Raw genomic sequence first — 20,202 nt, 5'->3', positions numbered from 1 at the left:
AAAAAACCCTAGAAGGTATTACATCAACAGGAAGGAGAGAAGTTAAGGATAAGGAAAGAGGGAGGGGGTTCACACCATGAGAAGGGTAGTGGGTGGGGAGAGATGGGGATCTGATGGGACTCAGTATCTAGGGAGGGAGGGTTCCAGGTATACAAGGGTCGGGCCTCCCACTCAGGTTATACAAAAGAATGAAACGTGTGTGCTGTCTGCTTCTGATTGATGGAGTGAGAACGAATGTGCGACATTTGCAGCTGCTGGGGAGGGGCTGGGACCCAGGGGCTGAGTTTTACAGAAGTACTATTATAGAGCTAGCTTGCCCATGCGGTAGCACATTGTAAATTAGTCACCTGGAATGTGGGAGGCATTTCGTCTCCCATTAAAAGGAAAAAGATCCTAGCACATTTAAAACACCTCAATGCGGACATTGCGTGTCTGCAGGAAACGAAATTGACGGCTGCAGAACATGAAAAGCTCAAACAGGGCTGGGTAGGTCAGGTGATCCATGCATCTTCAGATGGGCGGAGAGGAGGAGTGGCAATCTGCATTCACCGGCAACTGGCTTGCACGGTGGAGACAGTTCTGCAAGATCCCAATGGGCGATTCCTATTGATCAAAGTGTGGTTGCAGGGGAGGGAACTATACCTGTTAAATGTCTACGCCCCCACCCCTCCTGACCACTCCTTCTTTCCCAGATTGTTAAGGCAGCTGCTACCCTATGAAGATAAACACTTGATAATTACAGGGGATATGAATGTGCTGATGGACCCCAAGATTGATTATTCTGGGGAGGGACGCAGGGGGATGGAAGGCCGCAGGGGGTCTCAGATGTTAAAAGAATTTAGCAACTCTCTCTCTGTGATAGATGTATGGCGGAATCTGCACCCGGACTCAAGAGAATACACACATTGGTCCAGAGCACACGGGACCTGGGGTAGAATAGATTTATATGTTTATTTCAACAGCTCTGTTCCATTGTGTCCGAGATACCAAAATCGAAGAAATACTGATATCTGACCACAGCCCTGTCTGGTTAGAGTTGGAGGCGCCAGGCAGCTTCCAACCGGCTAGACGGTGGAGGTTCCCCAACTACCTAGTAAAAGACAAATCCTTTAAAAAACTCCTGGTTAAAAAGTGGGAAGAATATGAATCGTTTAACAGAGAGCACAAGTCTAACCCCCAATTGTTTTGGTGTACTGGTAAGGCGGTACTCCGAGGGGACCTGATTGCTTATGTAGCAAATAAGCGAAAAAAAGAACACAGCTAGCCTTTTGCACCTGAATAGACAACTGCAGAAGGCTAGACGCCGCTATACGGAATGGCAAACCGCAGCTAACAGGGAGGCCTACCTGTCTGTTCAGGCAACTGTGAACTCCCTGTTACATGAAAGAGTGTTAAAAAATAGGATTTTTCAAAAATATAGGTTCCACAGATTTGGAAACAGAGTAGGGGGTATGCTGGCTCGGGTAGTTCGGAAGTGGGGAGGGGGCAGAACTATATCGGCTCTGAAAGAAAAGACAGGAGGCCTTACTAATAGCCCAGATAGGATTCTTCAAATACTCCAGGACCATTTTGTGCAGCTATACACCGCTGAACAGCCAGTCGGGGAGGCACAAATGAGTGATTTTCTCAGAAGGGCTCAAATGCCAATGCTAGGAGAGTCAGAGATAGCATGCCTACAGGCCCCCATTCAGCCCAAAGAGCTATCAGAAGCTATAAAGGGGTTAAAGTCTTTCTCGGCACCAGGGGTGGATGGGTATTCTGGAGAATTTTATAAAATGCTGCAACCCCAATTGTTACGTCCACTATTTGGATATCATCAGGCGGTGATTCAAGAAGGGAAATTTCCATTGCACGAAAACACTGCCTGCATATCACTATTGTTGAAGCCCGGGAAAATTGCTGAAGAGCCAGAATCCTACAGGCCTATCTCGTTAATTAATGTTGATATCAAGCTCTTAGCAAAGATTCTGGCTACACGACTCAACACTTGTTTACCCAGTGTGATTGAGCCCACACAAGTGGGATTTATCCCCAAAAGGCACTCCGTATTGCATATTCGGAGAATTTTACTTGCAATGGCACATTGCCGGTTTGGTGAGACTCCCGGGATTTTGGTAAGCCTCGACACCACCAAGGCTTTTGACAGGGTAGGGTGGGACTTTTTGTTCTATATGTTGGATTGGATAGGGATCCCTGCTGGAGTAAGGCAAGCAATTGAGGCTTAATATACTGGCATGGAAGCACATATAACAGCTAATGGGGGGCTCTTGACAAGGTTTCGGATAAGTAGGGGAACGCGGCAGGGCTGCCCCTTGTCCCCACTCCTGTTTGACTTAACATTGGAACCACTATTACATCTCTTAAATTCTGACCCCAGAATCAGTGGGAGTACGGTTGGGGAGAACAGGAGGTCCGAGCTCTGCCTTATGCCAACGACGTCCTCCTGGTGCTGACCAACCCGCAAGAGTCCTTTGAGGCAGCCTTGACATTGATCGAGGAATATGGGCTGCTGACGGGGTTTAGCCTCAACCTCTCCAAATCCTGTGCGATGCCCATGGACATGGATACCGAATCATATTGGCAGGGGGAGGCTCCTCTTAGATGGGAGACAACAAAAATGAAGTACCTGGGGGTGTACATTCCTAGTGATAGGTCCTCCTTGTATAGAGATAACATAGTCCCATTGATAGAGATGACCAGAAGCAAATTGTTGATGTGGAGGGAACTGCCACTTACTATTTGGGGTAGAATAGCATTATTCAACATGGTGGTTGCCCCTAGGTGGCTCTATGTCTTTCAACAACTACCACTCTTCTTGAAGCACAAAGACGATAAGCAGTTGCAGCACTTAATACAAACATACCTGTGGCAGGGGAAGAAACCTAGAATACCTTATCACCAGATAGCAGCCCCAAGGGAGGGGGGTGGTATGGGGCTTTTAAATATTAAATTTTTGGCGATTGCGAGTTTCATGCGACATATAAATGACTGGTATCGGGGGACATCTGATTTTCTCCGTCACGTCGGTGGAGACCTCTGTGTTCCGGATATACATTCAGTCATCTGCTTCACTCCGGGACTCCACTGCCTACTGCAGCATTTCAGAGACACCCATTATTGAAATCTCTTAGGGAAACTTGGAGGTGGGTGTGTAGGCGTTATCATTTCTCCCCCCGCGTATCCCCTTGGCTATCATTATGCGACAACCCAGCATTTCCCCCAGGCCAGGGGGTTAGTACATTTAGCAGCTGAGCAAAAAAGGGGATCATATACCTGGCACATATACTTTCAGAAGAGGGACAAATTCTCGCATACACGGAACTCCAGTCCCGTATAGGATTCCTCCGACACATCGATTTTGCGTATTGCCAGTTGAGTCATTATATAGCCTCCCCTAGAGTGGACAGATCTTACGGAAGATGTGGTGGAGGTTCTCCTCAGAAGAGTTTACTCTGGGAGCACAGCTTTCGGTACCACTGAAATTCCACCACCAACAACTTAAGGACACTACAGTAGAGTTAGATTTCCGACGCCTAGCACGGGAGTGGTCAAGGGATCTGGCTGTACACTTACTGAGGAAGAGTGTAGGTCATATCTGAAATCTATCTACAAACAGCGGCTTTCCATTCCACAGAGAGAGCGGCTATATCGGTGGCTGCTCAGAACGCATATATCTCCCCACAGAGCGCAGAGGGCAGAGTTCGCTGCAGCAGGAACATGCCCAAAATGTAACCAGGGTGCGGCCTCTCTGGGGCACATGTTCTGGAGTTGTCCCTATGTGGAGCGCTTCTGGAAGCAAGTTATAAGGGGGGTGGACCAACTATGGTACTGTACCCTTGTCTGGGAACCTTTAATTTTATTTAACGTCTTCAAGTACACTGCAGACCCCCCGGAGGGCTTCAGGGCATTTGCAAAGATAGCAATATATTTTGGAATAACTACCATTTTGCAATTTTGGAGAGCGAAAGAAACACCCCCTCTACAGACACGGCGCTCGCAGTTAGTGAGGCAAATGAGAATAGATAGGTGTGGAGTGCCTGATTTGGAAAGCCCTGCGGGCCTCAGGTTTAGGGCACAATGGGAGGCGCTTTGGGTTACTCTCCCGTCCAGAGCGCGAAGTTTATTGCTGAATTTCTGACCCTTCTCCGGTGCCCTTTGGCCCTGTCACTAGGCGGGGAGCCTGTTGATAGTGGGGCAGGTTGTGTAGTACTTTCTGACAAGAGGGCCCCTGGTTCAAATTATATCACTCTGGCAGTCTTTTTAGGTATACAGGACGTCATGACAGGCACCACCACATTTGATATTTGTGACAGACCCGAACAATATATATCGTTGAACCTGTAGGGAACATAGGGGGGGGGGTAAGGGTAGAGGGAGGGATTGGTAGGGTAGGAGGGTAAGGGAGGGAACACACCTAAAGGGCAATACTGTTTAGGCAACTTACACATGTTGCTTTGATATTAAATGAGAATTTATTCTGGAGCAATCTTGCCAGACAATTGATAGTTTTTTTTTTGTTTTGTTAATATCAGTGTGTGACAATGCCCAAGGAGTACTAGTAGGCACTGGGAGGGGGGAGGGGGAGAAAATATAAATGCCGTATTGTAATTTGCTGTGTTGAATGTATGGTGTTGGATGACATTTCTTGTAAGTAACTTCTTTGACGATTTAAACATAAAAAAAAAAAAACCTAGAACTACAGTAAAACAATAAAGAAGAGAAACACACCAAATAACACTAGTAAAATCTAGTGCTCTTGGCTTGGTAAGCCTACCTGCCAGCAGATGATCCATTTAATGCATTCTGTATGTTTGAATTTGCTGAACCTAAAGAGGTGTTAAAAACTCCTTGTTGAGCAGAACCACTGTTGACTGGGCTCCCATCACCTTTCAGTATGCCAGTGCACTTCCAATTGTCCATGTAATTAGCTGATGAAAAGTCAAATAAACAAAACGCATGCTATTATTTCCTGAGGAAAGATGGAATTTACAAAATTGCACATGTAACACAATATATAGAAATGCATGGTACTGAGAATAACTGATTTTAGCTGTGGATGGAGCCAGTGGGTTATTTTACAGCCTTAACATTTGTTGCATATGTAGTATTAGTTGTTTTTATTGATTTTTGATGATTTGAATGTGTTTTATTTTGTACTCTGAGCATTGCCAAGGTGTGGAGCAAACATTGCTCCTGCTTTTACTGTTCAGAAAGAAAGATTCATCTAAATTACATGGGGAATAAGTAATCAAATAACACTCAAAAAGTTACATAGCTGGAGAGTTTTACAAGTCACTTCACATTTTTTCCAGTACTGGGTTATGCTGCTAGGAATCCTAATGGTTTTATCCAATATGGACAGCATCTCCCAACTCTATTACTATTAATTATTTCTGTAGCACTATGAGAGATGCAGGGTCAGTGTTACAGGGGTGTAACCAAGAACAATGCCCTGGCTCCCCAGAGGGCCCCAAGCCTGCCTGAAGTTGAAGTGGTACAAAATTTGTTGGTGGGATTTAGTGGAAAATTTTCTGTCCTGGGCGCCAGCATGTCTAGAACTGGCCCTAATAAGATGTTTATTGCACTGTACAAGAAGCTTCCAAATTTTATCAGCATTATAAGTAGCAAGTCCTGCAAAATGCAAACTAAAGGCAGTAGAGAAAATGGGGCTTACCTTTTATCCAACGATAAGCTCCACTTGCACTAAGGTGAGCCCTTACTGAGTTGATGTTCAGAAAGTATTGAAGCAGTTTTTATGTAGGGCCTCACCCTCACAACTGATGGCAAGCCTCTTCCATTTAAATCTATATGCCCTCTTAGTGGAATCTTTTCTGGCAGCTAGCGAGACACAGTCTGGCAATTTCAAAGAATGTCAACCTCTCAACATCCAAGCTGCGAGGGCTATGGACTCAGCAGCAGAGTGTTCTGCTCTTGCATGATCAACACTGGAAAACACTCCAGCCTCACAGGACTCCTAATGGAAAGGTCCGAAAGAAGTGGGAACCAGGCCTGCCTTGGCCAATAAGGGGCTATGATAATCATGGCTTCTCAAACTTGCTTGAGCTTCAAAATGGTCTTTGAAATGAGATGTCTTGAAAGATACATGTACAGAACATACTCAACCCAATGCAGGAGAAAGGCAGCCAAGGTTAGTCTGCCATATGATCTTGTCCTGAACCAAAACTGAGAATATGTTTTTGTTGAATGGACTGGCAACATAATCCTATCCAGCATCCATTTGTGGAATGGCAGAATTTGACCCAGTCTGCCTGCCAGAACATTGTCTTTGCCCTGTAGATACATGGCTCTGAAGTCACCTTATGAAAAATGGTCCATGTCCATATTCTGAAGCTCTTCCAACACAGAGGAAGTATAAGCCTGTTCCTCCCTGCTTATTTATGTAATATATGGCCACTTCGTTATCCATTCTTACTTTCCCTTCTATTATTTTAATGGAATGGAGTTCTTTTCCCTCTGATTTACAATTGCAACCCGCTTTGATGGCTCGTCCTTAAGTGGAAATCAAATAAAAGCAACCTTGAACCCTGTTTGAACCAAGATGACCTTGTTGGACAACATGCACCCACTAGTCTACATAAATATGCTGTGACAACTACTAAACATTTTGTGAACACTTCAGTCTGTGATGCAAGACCAACTGGTAGTGGTGTTTTCCTATGACAAATCACAGATACTTCCTGTGGCCTAAATGTACAAAAATGTGAGTGTAGGTACCCTTCAGATCCAGAGAATATAGCCAGTTCCCTTTTTGAAGCTGTGGAATGAGGCAGTCTAAGGAAACCTTCGTGACCTGTTTTGGGGGATATTTGATCAGGGCCCTCAGGTCTAGAATTGAGTGGTATCATGTCTCTCTTGTGATCAGATAGTACTTGGAATTAAAATCCCTTACCTCTTTCCTGCTTGCGACCATTGTTTTAACTTTTGCAGATCTCTTTTCACGATGTCCACTGCTGCAAATCTTGGTACCATCCACAAAAAGGCAAATCTACTCTTCGGCAAGATCACTGACAAATATACTGATCAGAATCAGCCCCAGCACCGATCCTTGAGGTACTCCACTACTCACCTTTCCTTCCTTTGAGTGAATTTCATTAACCACCACCCTGTGGCAACTGCCAACCAGTTTCTAATCCAGGTCACCACTTTGGGTCCTAACTTCAACCTGTCAAGTTTATTCAAGAACCTCATGAGAAACTGCATCAAAGGCTTTGCTGAAATCCAAGTAGATTACAATCTTGCACACATCCTTAATCCAATTTTCTGGTTACTCAGTCAAAAAATTCAATCATATTTCTTTGGAACAATTTACCTTTGGTAAAACCACATTACCTCGGATCTTCCAACCCATTGTATTTCAGGAAATTCACTATCTTTTCCTTCAGCAGTGCTTCCATTACTTCTCCAAAGTAAGGTTTACTGGCCTGTAGTTTCCCGCTTCTTCTCTGTCACCTTTGTGAAGAGGGACCGCATCCACTCTTCTCCAATCCTGTGGAACCTCTCCATGTCCAAAGATTTATTAAATTAATTTTTAAGACAACTCATTAGAACCTCTCTGAGCTTCCTCACTATCCTGGAATAGATCCTGTTTGGTCTTATGGCTTTGTCCATCTTCAGTTTTTCAAGTTGGTCATAAAAAACTTGAAGTGAATGGTATGATACCTACTTCATTCTCATGTATTTTTGTTAGCAAATAGTGGTCCTTTTCAAGGATTTTCTCCCGTGGACACAAAATAGAAGTATTTGTTTAGCTCGTTTGCTTTTTCTCGTCACTCTCCACATAGAGGTTCACAACATCTTTCAGTCCTACAACTCCATTTAGCCTTTCTCCTTTCATTAATATAACTGAAAAAATTAGTCACCCCTCTTTACATTTCTAGCCATTTGTTCTTCCACTTGTGGTTTTGCCAGTAGCATCTCTGTTCACTTCTGTTTCATCCGGTATTCATTTCTGTGTTCCTCCTCTTTTTTTCTGTATTTCATGAATACCAACTCTTTTGCCTCTATTTTTGCCTGCTTATCTTTATTCTCCTTTCATCAAGGTCTATTGCCATTTTTGTAGTTCCTTTCAGCCTGGACCACTGTCTTTCCACTTCTCGTGTCTTCCCATCCTGTCAGCTGAAGCATGGCCTCGAGCAAAGAAATGCTCCATCTGCTCCTCAAAGGTTTCCAAACAAAGATGTCCTCTTGAGCAACTTAAGGAGTATCAGAACCTGGGTCTTGGGTCCACGGAGGCTGGCGCACCCCCTCCAATGGCACAGAGAACGAGAAGTACTCACATTGAAGGCGCTTAAGAGGACACCAGTGACTTTGGTGTCTTGTTTCAACAAGAAGCAATCCTGAGATACCTCGGCCCAATATCCTGCATCATGCTCCACTGTCACCAATGAAAATTAGGTCGAATCCTTTCTCCTTTAGTTCTTAGCAAGTATACCTTCCTTCCCATATCTATCCCTAAAACTTTTTAATTATCTGAAGAGCTAGCTACACCAGTGCAACCACTACCTCAACATGAGACCATCTAGGTCCCCTGTATAGCCTGCCAGACTTAGTTATATCAATGCCTGTTTCTATTAGAACTACTAGTTTTCATTTATTTGCAGACCCAGCTGCTGATTAGTTCTATCACTGTTGCCTGATAAAAAGATTCTAAGCCAAGAAGCTGTTAGCATTTCTAATACAGCTTCTAACATTTCATATTACCCACCGCGGAAGAGTTAAGAACTCCTTACTGGCAGCCAAGTGTTCTTGTTACCATCCTATTTCAATAATCCTTTTCTTAGATTCAGTTATAAAACAGGCCTCAATTAGATCAATTTTTTGTAAATAAATATGGTTTTAGATTTGCGTTAACAGGGATACATGGGGACTTCTTTTCTTTTGAGATGGGCTAAGGATTCTTTTTACTACCTCAGGACACAGCTGCCAGTGGACACGTCCTCCCTCGGGGCTTTAAATGTAAAGATATTGTTGGAGGCTACTCAACATCAGCTGATGCTATGGCAGGCATTGCCTTTGTCCGAGTGGTAGAATTAGACTATTTGAGATGGTCATCTTCCCCAGATGGCTCTATGTTCTACAGACAATCCCCATTTATTTACTTCAAAAGGATATACAGCAACTAAATAGCTTCTTGGTCACTTCTTTTAGGTGCTAAGAAATCCAAATTAAAAGCTATCTTACCTTTACGGAAATTGGAGAATGGGTGATTTTGGGACTTCTGAATATTCAAACCTATAAATTTGGCTTGTTTGTCAATTAAAGGATTGGCTCCTAGTTACTTCTGATTATATGCCTTTATGGCACCTTGGCATCTCAATTATGTGTTACATGCTTCTTCTGAACTCTTACCACTAGCCCCCCCTCTCGGCAGCCCTGAGAAACAGCATGGTGAAAAAGAAGACACTGATGACTTTGGAGCTGAAAATTGGGTCATTTCAGTTCTTCCTACCATCTTGAACGAGTTTGCACCTCGTGACATTTTCAATGCTGACAAAAATGGTCTGTACTGGCGAGCGATTCCTGATGGAACACTTGCATTCAAACATGCCGAAACTACAGGAAAAAAAATTGAAGGACCGACTGACGATCCTCCTTTGCTGCAATATGGATGGGAGTAAGAAGTTGGAACCACTCATCATTGGAAAGGGCAAACAGCCCCATTGCTTCAAGAATGCTAAGCGACTTCCTGTGTCACAAATTCATGGATGACTGGGGAAATTTGGAAGCAGTGGCTAAAGAAGTTAGACACTACAATGCGGGCACAAAAGTGTCAGATTTTGTTGCTTTGTGATAATTGTGCTGCACACAGTGATGATGTCAAGCTGTCTAACGTCAAGGTGGTCTTCCTGCCACCAAACACTACCTCTCTGATCCAAACTATGGATCAGGGCATAATAGCCAATTTCAAACAACATTATCGGGCTCTTGTGATACGTCGTCTGATGAGCGTTATGGATGACCAGACTGGCAAGGATAAACATGCTGTTGAACTGGCTCGTAATCTATCACTGTTGAATTCCCTACATATGAAGAAAGAAGCCTGGAATCATGTTACACAGGCAACCATTGTGAACTGCTACAAGCGGGCAAACTTTGTTAGGGATGTGGACAGGGACAAAACAGATGCAGCTGTTGCCAATGTGTCAGATGAACAGGCTACTGACATCTCAGCTGGTGTTACTGAAGAAGAGTTTCATCACTACTTAGCTGTTGATTACGATCTACAAACAGCTGACGACAGCACTGATGTAGAGATATGCGCCTACACGCAGGCAACAGCTGATGATGAAACAGTTGAAATGAGCAGCAAGGCACATGCCGACGAAATTCAACAACCTCCTGTCACTTTTGCAACAGCGCTGGAGACTCTCAACGCCGTGCGGGCCTATCTGGAGGCCACTGGATGTCAGTGCTATGATAGTTTTTACCGTCATAAGTAATGCCATACTGGGAAAAGACCAAAGGTCCATCAAGCCCAGCATCCTGTCCCCGACAACGGCCAATCCAGGTCAAGGGCACCTGGCAAGCTACCCAAACGTACAAACATTTTATACATATTATTCCCGAAATTGTGGATTTTTCCCAAGTCCATTTAGTAGCGGTCTATGGACTTGTCCTTTAGGAAACCATCCAACCTCTTTTTGAACTCTGACAAGCTAACCGCCTTCACTACGTTCTCCGGCAACGAATTCCAGAGTTTAATTACGCGTTGGGTGAAGAAATATTTTCTCCTATTTGTTTTAAAATTTACTACACTGTAGTTTCATCGCATGCCCCCTAGTCCTAGTATTTTTGGAAAGCGTGAACAGACGCTTCACATCCACCTGTTCCACTCCACTCATTATTTTATATACCTCTATCATGTCTCCCCTCAGCCGTCTTCTCCAAGCTGAAAAGCCCTAGCCTCCCTTAGTCTTTCTTCACAGGGAAGTCGTCCCAGCCCCGCTATCATTTTAGTCGCCCTTCGCTGCACCTTTTCCAATTCTACTATATCTTTCTTGAGATGCGGTGACCAGAATTGAACACAATACTCAAGGTGCGGTCACAACATGGAGCGATACAATGGCATTGTAACATCCTCACACCTGTTTTCCATACCTTTCCTAATAATAACCAACATTCTATTCGCTTTCCTAGCTGCAGCAGCACAATGAGCAGAAGGTTTCAGTGTATTATCAATGACGACACCCAGATCTCTTTCTTGGTCTGTAACTCCTAACGTGGAACCTTGCATGACGTAGCTATAATTCGGGTTCTTTTTTCCCCACATGCATCACCTTGCACTTGTTCACATTAAATGTAATCTGCCATTTAGCCGCCCAGTCTCCTAAGGTCCTTCTGTAATTTTTCACAATCCTCTCGCGAGTTAATGACTTTGAATAACTTTGTGTCTGGCAGACGTAGTCTATGGAGCTCACAGACACAAGAGTGTACAGAGGACTATGACTGATTACTTCAAGTAAGCCAACATCAGTTAACGGAGACTGTATAACGTCAGTTAACGGAGACTGTATACTGTACATATAATAAACAGTACTGTACATATGTTTATCAGATGTCAAGCTTCTTCGGGTCACAATGGTTAATGCACGCTCCGGTTAACTGCATGTATTTCTTTGGTCCCAGACCCTTGCACTTCATTTTATTAATGAAGCACAGAAATAGTGTTTACATATTGAAAGTATCAGTACAATAAACCAACAAACACTAGGTACGATAATTGACCAATATTATGCATCTTCATTAATCTTTTAACTTTATCCCCCCCCCCCCTTTTGTTACTGATAATTGACATTTTATTCAACAGGGTCTATTAACAACAATTTAACAACAACTCCTTTCCCCCATGCTCTTTCCTTCTACCAACTGACATCATATATTCAAATGCATTTACCCCTGAAATATAACCACTTTCAGATGTCAGCTTTACATTACACAAACAAAAGCATTGAACTAAAGACAAGCAAAAATGTGGGGTCTTACTCCCCTCCGTAAGAGAGCCAGGGGGCCTGTGTTCTGATGGCCCTCCTACCTCTCTCCGGAAGATATCTTTACCAGACTGGAAAAAAGGCTAATGTACCTCCAAAGGAGCTTCCCACCCCTACTACCCCCCTCCCCCTCCTAAACCCTCCCTCCCCTCTCCCAGGTCTGCTCTACTGTTCTTTCCCAATTCCAAAGAGGTAATAAGGAAAATCCCTAATCCCATTCAATTTCCATTAGTCGCCGAGGGAAGCTTAGACAATGCTCCAAGTTTATTGATAATATGACTCCTCGCCCTATGAGACAATGTGTTAATATATCCTTCCCAGGTAAGATAAAAATTGCTTTGTGTCTTAAGGTTAAGCAGAGAGTCCTGGAGCTCCATCATAAGTAAGTCATGTAAACGATTCCTCCAATGCCAAAAAGAGGGGTTCAATTCTTGTGTCCAATTAACAAGTATGCACTTCATGCCAACCAGAAAAGCCTTATGGGCCATTACATTCTGATATCTCGTACCCCCCTCCACTGGAGGCTGACAGCCCAATAGAATGCACATAGGCAGCTGTTTAACCGTCTTCCCTCCTATCCTAAGAACTTGACTATCCTAGTCCAGAAAGCTGTTATAGTTGAGCATTTCCAGAGAGCATGGTAGAAGTTATTATATAGCGCTCCACAGCGTCTACATTGGGCCGATTCTATATACCCCATTTGACACATCCGAGACTGAGAGGTGTATGCCCTATATATCACTCTGACCTGGCATTCTCGAAGGTTTGCGTTTTGCGTCCATTTCAAAACTCCTCTCCAACCCTTCAACAAGTCTCTCGAATTGACCTCTCTTTGGATGTCTGCTGTCCACTTTGCTGCAACTTGTGTGAGATCTCCCTGTGGCCGAGCCAGTAGTAGTCTTTTATGTAGTAAGGATATCGAAATAGGATCCCCTGATACCATCTTGAATAACTCACCATCTTAGTGGTCAAATCAACACCAAGTGCTGCTCGGGGTAGTAAGGCTATATAGTGTCTAAGCTGTTCATATGCGAAACATACCCCCCCCCCCCCCAGTCTGCTGCATCTAATTGTAACTCGACCATCGTTTTGAGGCTACCATTGGGCTCCAACCAATGGTGTAAAAGTATATTTTCCCCCTCTCCCCAGGATCTCAGTATAGGATTTCCATCTCCCAGGCGAAATGCCTCATTTCCTTGAAGGGGTAGTAGCCTGCTACATCTAGGATCGAAGGACCACAGCCTAGCCAGGTCTTTCCATATGGCCTTTAAGGGCCACACTAAAACACTAGTCCGCAACCTTGCAGGCAGGTCCTTCAGTGCCCCATGTAAAACATACAACAGGTTTAAGGAGCTACACCTCGCTTTTTCTATCTCTAGCAGGGTATAGTCCTCCCTCTGCAGGTACCAGTCCCTTAAATGGCGCAATAAACATGCTATATTATAACGTTTAATGTCCGGCACTCCCATCCCCCCTCTTCTCCAAGGCCCCACTAATTGTGAAAACCGTATCAGAGGTCTTTTCCCTGCCCACAAAAATTTGGAAAGCAGTTTTTGCAAGGATCTCACTTCCTGGTGTTTGAGATATAACGGTATTGTTTGTAAGAAGTATAGCCATTTAGGGAAAAGCACCATATTAAACAAGGAGATGCGGCCCACCAATGATATCGGTAGTCCTTCCCATCTTCCCAATGTTCTCCTGGTGTCTTCTAGCAAATATTCCAAATTAGCTCTATAGAGCTGCTTGGGGTCTTTAGTAAGCTGGATCCCTAGGTACATAAACGCACTCCCCACTCTTTTAAGTGGACAACATAAACTTTCCCATTGTTCCTCTCTCATGTGAAGTGTCATAACCTCAGATTTGTCTAGATTAAGACGAAATCCAGAATAATCCCCAAATTCAGCAAAAATATCCATCAGGGATGGCAAGGACACCTGGGGGTCCTGTATTATAGTTAAGAAGTCGTCAGCAAAAGCCGAGATCTTAAAAGAAGTTTGCTGTATCTGTACCCCTCTCACCTCCTCCATACTCTGGATGTCTCTAATAAGGGGGTCAAGCACCAACACAAAAAGAAGGGGTGAGAGGGGACATCCCTGTCGGGTACCCCTAGCAATCCTAAATGTTCCCGAGGCCTGCCCATTTACCCATACCTCCGCAGTAGGTCCTTGGTACAGAGTTTCTATGGCATGTAAGAAAAACCCCTCCATCCCAAATGCCCTCAAGGAGGCAAACATAAAGTCCCAATTAACCCGGTCAAATGCCTTTTCGGCATCAAAGCTAATTATTAAAGCAGGGGTTGATGATTCATGTAGGCTTTCCAGTGCTCCCAAAATCTGTCTCATATTGCAGGCTACTGATCTTTCTCGTACGAAACCCACCTGAGACTCCTCCACTATCCCCGGCAGGATCCGTGCCAGTCTGTTTGCCAGAATCTTTGCCAGTAATTTTGTTTCAAAAGAAAGCAAAGAAATAGGTCTATATGAACTAGCTAGAAGGGGATCACGGCCTGGTTTTAGTAAGACTATTTGTGCTTTCCTCAAAGACTCTGGCAGTCCCCCCAGCTCTACACACCTATAGAAAACCTCTGTCAGGCAAGGTACAATATCAGAGCTAAGAAGCTTATAGAACTCGGAGGAGAGAGCCCATCCACTCCCGGTGATTTGTGCAATGGGCTGACATGTATACCCCAGCTCACCTCGTCTTCTGAAATTAACCTATTAAGGCTGCTTTGTTGCGTCTCTGTAATCTGGGGAAGTGACTGTCCTGCTAAATAACACTCTGCCTGGAGCCCCTGATCCTCTGAAGGGGAGTATAAAGTCTCATAGAACTGCCGGAATACTTCATTCACACCCTCCAGAGTATGTTGAATACCCCCCTGTGTATCCCTGATTTGTGACACATATCTTCAGCCACCCGCTTGCTTCACCAGTCGTGCCAACAATTTCCCTTGCTTATTTGCATATTTGTATAACTGATAGCGATAATAAAAATTTGATTTTTTTGCTTTGGCATGTATTAACTAGTTCAAAGATGACTGAGCCTCCAATAGCCTAAATTTATTTAAGCGTGTTGGGTTGGTTCCAAATCTCTGGCGCGCCTGCCCCACTACCTTCCCCATCCTGACTATCTCTGTCTCTCTGGATCTTTTCTTATAGGAATGAGATTATGGCTCCTCTCAGAACGGCCTTGGCCGCTTCCCAAAATAATATCGGGTCTACATGATAGCTATTCTCATTAAACTCTGAATATTCTTTCCATTGAGATTGTCCAGACCCTTGCACTTAAGCGGATTGCACTGTATATATATATAGATATATAGATATATATAGATATATATAGATTTATTATTTATTTTTTTTTATTAGAGAACTTTTTTGTAGACAATAATTTGGTTGAACTTTTACCTTTCCAGAGCCTGACACAACCATCATCTCCAGATGATGCAAGGACAGTGCCAGTAATATTCCAACTAACACGCCACACCTGGGAGTTATGATTGTCAAACTGGGCCACTGCTTGAATTTCAAATTTTGTTGGCCCTCCAGATGATGACAGTTCTTTCCTGAAAAAAAAGGAAATGTGTTTAAAACTTAGCAGAAACAGAACAGCATAGAGAACTAGTTTTCATGGAACCTATTGGTTTAATTAAAACATCTAAGTTGGGATACTAAAAAAAAGCTTCATATGCAGAATTTTTACGATTAAAAAATTATGATGGTGACTGCAAAATAACTAAATTCCTGGCCTTTGACTGAAGACCAGGATAGCAGCATAGAACATCAGGAATAAATTTCATAATTTCGAAACAATCCCATATTGCCCGATACAACGACCACAAACATATGACAACTTTTTTTGTGTGTAAAACTACAACAGGGCAGACCATACTAACATCTTCTTTCAGGGAAGGCCCACAGTTTGATCCTGAATAAACTTGAGCTTTAAAAGGGGATGGATTGGGATTCTGACACACGTTGCTCAATTTAATAGGGGGAGGGGGGAGAAGAGTTTGGAAGGGGATGGGGCAATAAGGGCAACAGGCGTGTTATTACAGGATACAAATGGTCATTAGAGTCTAAAGCTGTGCAACAAATGGCCATGTTATTCTTAGGAATAACTTATTTTATATAAAAGAAAAAAATTTGGAATGCCCAAGAATAATCAGGGCATGTATTGTTTGTAAAACTGTTCAGCATGTTAATTATGTGTCCCCTGCTAATAAAAAGATTTCACCTAAACCATAACAGGGCAAAATCTTCCAATCACTTATTATTATACAATGTATGTCAGGTAGGTGTTGCAATAGGAACTGTACACTGAAGCAGAAGGAAGAAAATAGCTCCAATTGATCCAGAATGCTGCAACATGGCTGACATAAGGCTGTAAGCAATTTGATCACATCATACCATTCCTGCAAAAACTTCACTGGCTACAAGTACAATACATGACTACATTTATAAACTCTATGTCTGATCTTCAAGGGTCTTAAAGTAAATGATCAAGAAGCAACTGACTAGCTAGCCATACACAAGGACTAGCACCAGCTGCACAAACTGTCGTAGGGCTTGCTTACCCACTCTCACTCTAGCTGATATTTTCACACACCTTTTCTGAGTCCCAGTTCCAGGCCCCCCCTCTCCTCCAAGTTTCAGGCCTCCCTCTCCTCCGAGTTCTAGCCCCCCCCCCTCCTCCGAGTGCCAGTCCGACCCCAACCCAACCTGTTCTCCCCCAACAGTCCTTCGCCCTCGCCTTCCTGCGTACCGCCCAGAATTTAAAAGTCATCTTACCTCAGGGTCCTGGCGGCAGCAGCAGTGAAAAGCGAGCAGGCTCGGTGCTTCAGCCTTCCTCTCTCTCTCAGCTCTGGTCCCGCCCTTGCAGAAACGAGAAATGAGGGCAGGACCAGAGCTGAGAGAGAAGGGAAGGCTGAAGCACCGAGCCTGCTCGTCTTTCACTACTGCCGCCGGGACCCCGAGGTTAGATGACAAATTCTGAGTGGCACGCAGGAAGGCGAGGGCGGAGGACTGTTGGGGGAGAAGAGGGCAGGCACCGGGCAGGTCGGGCTGGCTGGGAAGGGAACTTCCAGCAGTCAAAATATTGGGGGTGCTCGAGCACCCACAGCACCCAGGGAGTCGGCGCCTATGATACAAGCCCCATATTACAGGTGCCGCACTGAAACCAGCAGAACGAAGCAAATACTGTTCTTCTCCTATTGGAGAAATCTTGTGGGGTTGATGGGATTTGGTTTGTTGTGCTGCAATGATTCAACCAATTCAAGGTTTAGGAGGACTGGTCTAGAGGAGAATTGTGTTTCCCCCCTTGGGATTTTTTTTTTTTTTATCCGGGTTAATTTGGGGGAGGAGGAATTTAGCAAACAAGGGGGCCCTTTTACTAAGCTGCAATAGGCACAAAAACACTGCTGTGGGATGTGCCGAGGCATCTTGCAGTAGTAGTAGTGTGCCAGTCGCCGCATGCTACTCCCACGCTAAAAAATAATTTTTTAGCATGGGAGCTGCATTTATGGGCGGAGAGTAGGTGGGCCTGCCATGTGCTACCTGATTAGTGCGGTAGCCCTTACCGTCTAGTAAATAAGTGGCGTTAAGTGCTCCCATACTAATTGGGAAATAAGTGCGTGGCCATTACGGGGAAAAAATACAAATGTGGTCATTTTACCGCCATGCTACAAGTAGCACAGGCCACTTTTTAGCATGGCTTAGTAAAAAGGCCCCAAGGTTCTCCAGGAGAGATTCCAACTCCCCCTGTTTGTTTTCAGCTATGTCTCCTGAAAGCTCTGTTTGGCAGGGTCAGGGTCTGTTCATTCTTGTTTTAATCGTTTAGAAGATAATGCTGAAAAACATTTATGAAGGTTATCTATCTTACATGATAAAAAGTGTGTATGTGCATAAACTTTTTTTTTTTTTTTTTTAAATAAAAGCTTATCAGGACTAATAAGTATACAGTCTGTATGGACATAAATTTACCTAGACTGAGTAGAATCATTACCAAGGATGGGGTTACGGAGAGATTTTTGTTTTTATGTACATATTTCTGAAGTATACATATGTGCATAAATTAGCCTGGGAAATCTGTGCATGTTAAACAGCAAAAGCCACATCGTGCCAGTTATTTTTTTAAATTTGTAAGCAAGTGGTGTTGGGGGTTTCGGGAGGGAAGATGGGAGGTTTTGTTTTCATCTTGTGTAGGGATCTAGTCACCATGAAGAAACTATATGAGTGACTTTGGTCTGAATAGCCAAGTGTTATTGTGCTATCTAAAGGGAGAAGGGAACTACATAAAATATGCCACTTTGGTCTTATTGTTCATTGTTATATTTAATCGATGTGTTTGGCTGATGCTATGTAGTTCTAGTTAGTTATTTTGTGGCATTAATAAAATATTTCAATAAAAAAACAGCAAATACAAATATGTACACAAACTCCTTGGATGAATTTTCCAAGCTCAAATACACATACTTTCATTTTGAAAATTCACTGGAATCTACATAGGAAAAAGTATGATACTATTTATGGAACAACACAGAAGAAAAGACCTTCACAGAAATCCTGGGCAAAACAAATAGGAGACAGCAAAAAACGGAGAGGAGACTACAAGTCAAAAACAGTAGGATCTTTATTGGCTGACCCAACACTGCTATGTTTCAGCACAATGCCTGCATTATGAATCCTATAAAATAATCTAATATGGCAAATGCTACAATAAAATGACACATGAATGGAGAATTAAAAATAACGATCAAAATAAAAAAAACATGACAACAAGGTAAAGGACAGAAAGAATTCAATGAACCACCATTAACCGAAAAAATGGAATAAAAACAAAAAAATGATTTCACAAAATGTATAGAGTGGAACCATGCAACAGGCCAAACGTCCAAAAGAAAAGGTGCTAAATATGAAAAGCCATATGTCAGCACATTAAATATGAGTAATAGATTATAAAATATGGAACATTAGCTGAGAGCAGATCACAGCACAAACAGAAAAAGCGATTAATAAGTTTTCTGAAACAAATTTGAATGCAGCACCCACAATGAAACATATCTGGCTGCTAGAGAAACTAGAAATAAAATAGGTACAATGAATATTAAAACAAATGGCCATAATGCTAAGACAGGAGTAATAGATATTTAAAATGATAGATAAAATCAATAAAATGAATGTTTAACTATTATTCAATACTTTTAAAAAAGCCATAAAAAATTTTTGCATGTATATAATACTAAAGTTGAGCAAAAAATAAATATTAATGCAATGTTTTAAAATTATCTAAAGTTAAATGCGCTAACTTCCTTTACAACCATAATACAATTCCAAGCTCTAGGAAACTACAGACCAGTGAACTTGACTTGGCGCTGGGAGAAGTGGTTGAAACTAAATTACTGATCATACAGAAGAAGAAGGCGGACACTGAGGGAACCAAGAGCGCAAAGGGAAGGGAGACGTCGGCAGCACTCCGCTTTCACTGACGCTGCTGCGACCGGAAGTAAAAGATTTAAAGGCCCCAGGGTGCGGAGGGAAGGGCAGAGAGGCATGGATGGGAGGGCAGGGCCCAGGGAGAGGACAAATTGCTGGAAGGGAAGGGGAGGGGAGAGAGGATTGCTGGCTATGGATGGAGGAGGGAAGGGCAGAGAGGGACAAGGATGGACATGGGGGCCCAGGGAGAGGACAAATTGCTGGAAATGGAGGGGAGGGGAGAGAGGAGGCTTGCTGGCTATGGATGGAGGAGGGAAGGGCAGAGAGGGACAAGGATGGACATGGGGGCCCAGGGAGAGGACAAATTGCTGGAAATGGAGGGGAGGGGAGAGAGGAGGCTTGCTGGCTATGGATGGAGGAGGGAAGGGCAGAGAGGGACAAGGATGGACATGGGGGCCCAGGGAGAGGACAAATTGCTGGAAATGGAGGGGAGGGGAGAGAGGAGGCTTGCTGGCTATGGATGGAGGAGGGAAGGGCAGAGAGGGACAAGAATGGACATGGATGGGAGGGCAGGACCCAGGGAGAGAGGAGAAATTGCTGGAAATGGATATAGAGCAAGAAATGAAGAAGAAAGGAGAAAAGTAAAGAAATAAATGGAAAGGAAGCCCTGGAAATGGAGTTAAGAGGACATATAGCAGCAGAATCAGATACTAGACCAGCATGATTGAAAAAAGAAAGTCACCAGACAACAAAGGTAGAAAAAA

The 20,202-nt window shown here is 43.6% G+C and overlaps 1 protein-coding gene across 2 annotated transcripts in view; it reads right to left on the bottom strand.

Annotated features, from left to right (window-relative positions):
* The window catches only part of SEH1L (SEH1 like nucleoporin), a 59,037-nt gene that overhangs the window by 11,881 nt on the left and 26,954 nt on the right, over positions 1 to 20,202 (bottom strand). For both annotated transcript variants that reach the window (XM_030212448.1, XM_030212456.1), the window contains exons 7-8: positions 15,413 to 15,570; positions 4,775 to 4,928 (exon numbers count right to left, since the gene is read on the bottom strand). In XM_030212448.1, coding sequence (XP_030068308.1) covers positions 4,775 to 4,928; positions 15,413 to 15,570 — 312 coding nt within the window. The remainder of the gene's footprint in view (positions 1 to 4,774; positions 4,929 to 15,412; positions 15,571 to 20,202) is intronic.

This window comes from Microcaecilia unicolor, chromosome 1 (genome assembly GCF_901765095.1).
Source record: "Microcaecilia unicolor chromosome 1, aMicUni1.1, whole genome shotgun sequence".
Classification (NCBI taxonomy): Eukaryota; Metazoa; Chordata; class Amphibia; order Gymnophiona; family Siphonopidae; genus Microcaecilia; species Microcaecilia unicolor.
The sequence above is the reverse complement of the archived record's forward strand: the minus strand, read 5'-3'. Positions and strand labels throughout refer to the sequence as shown.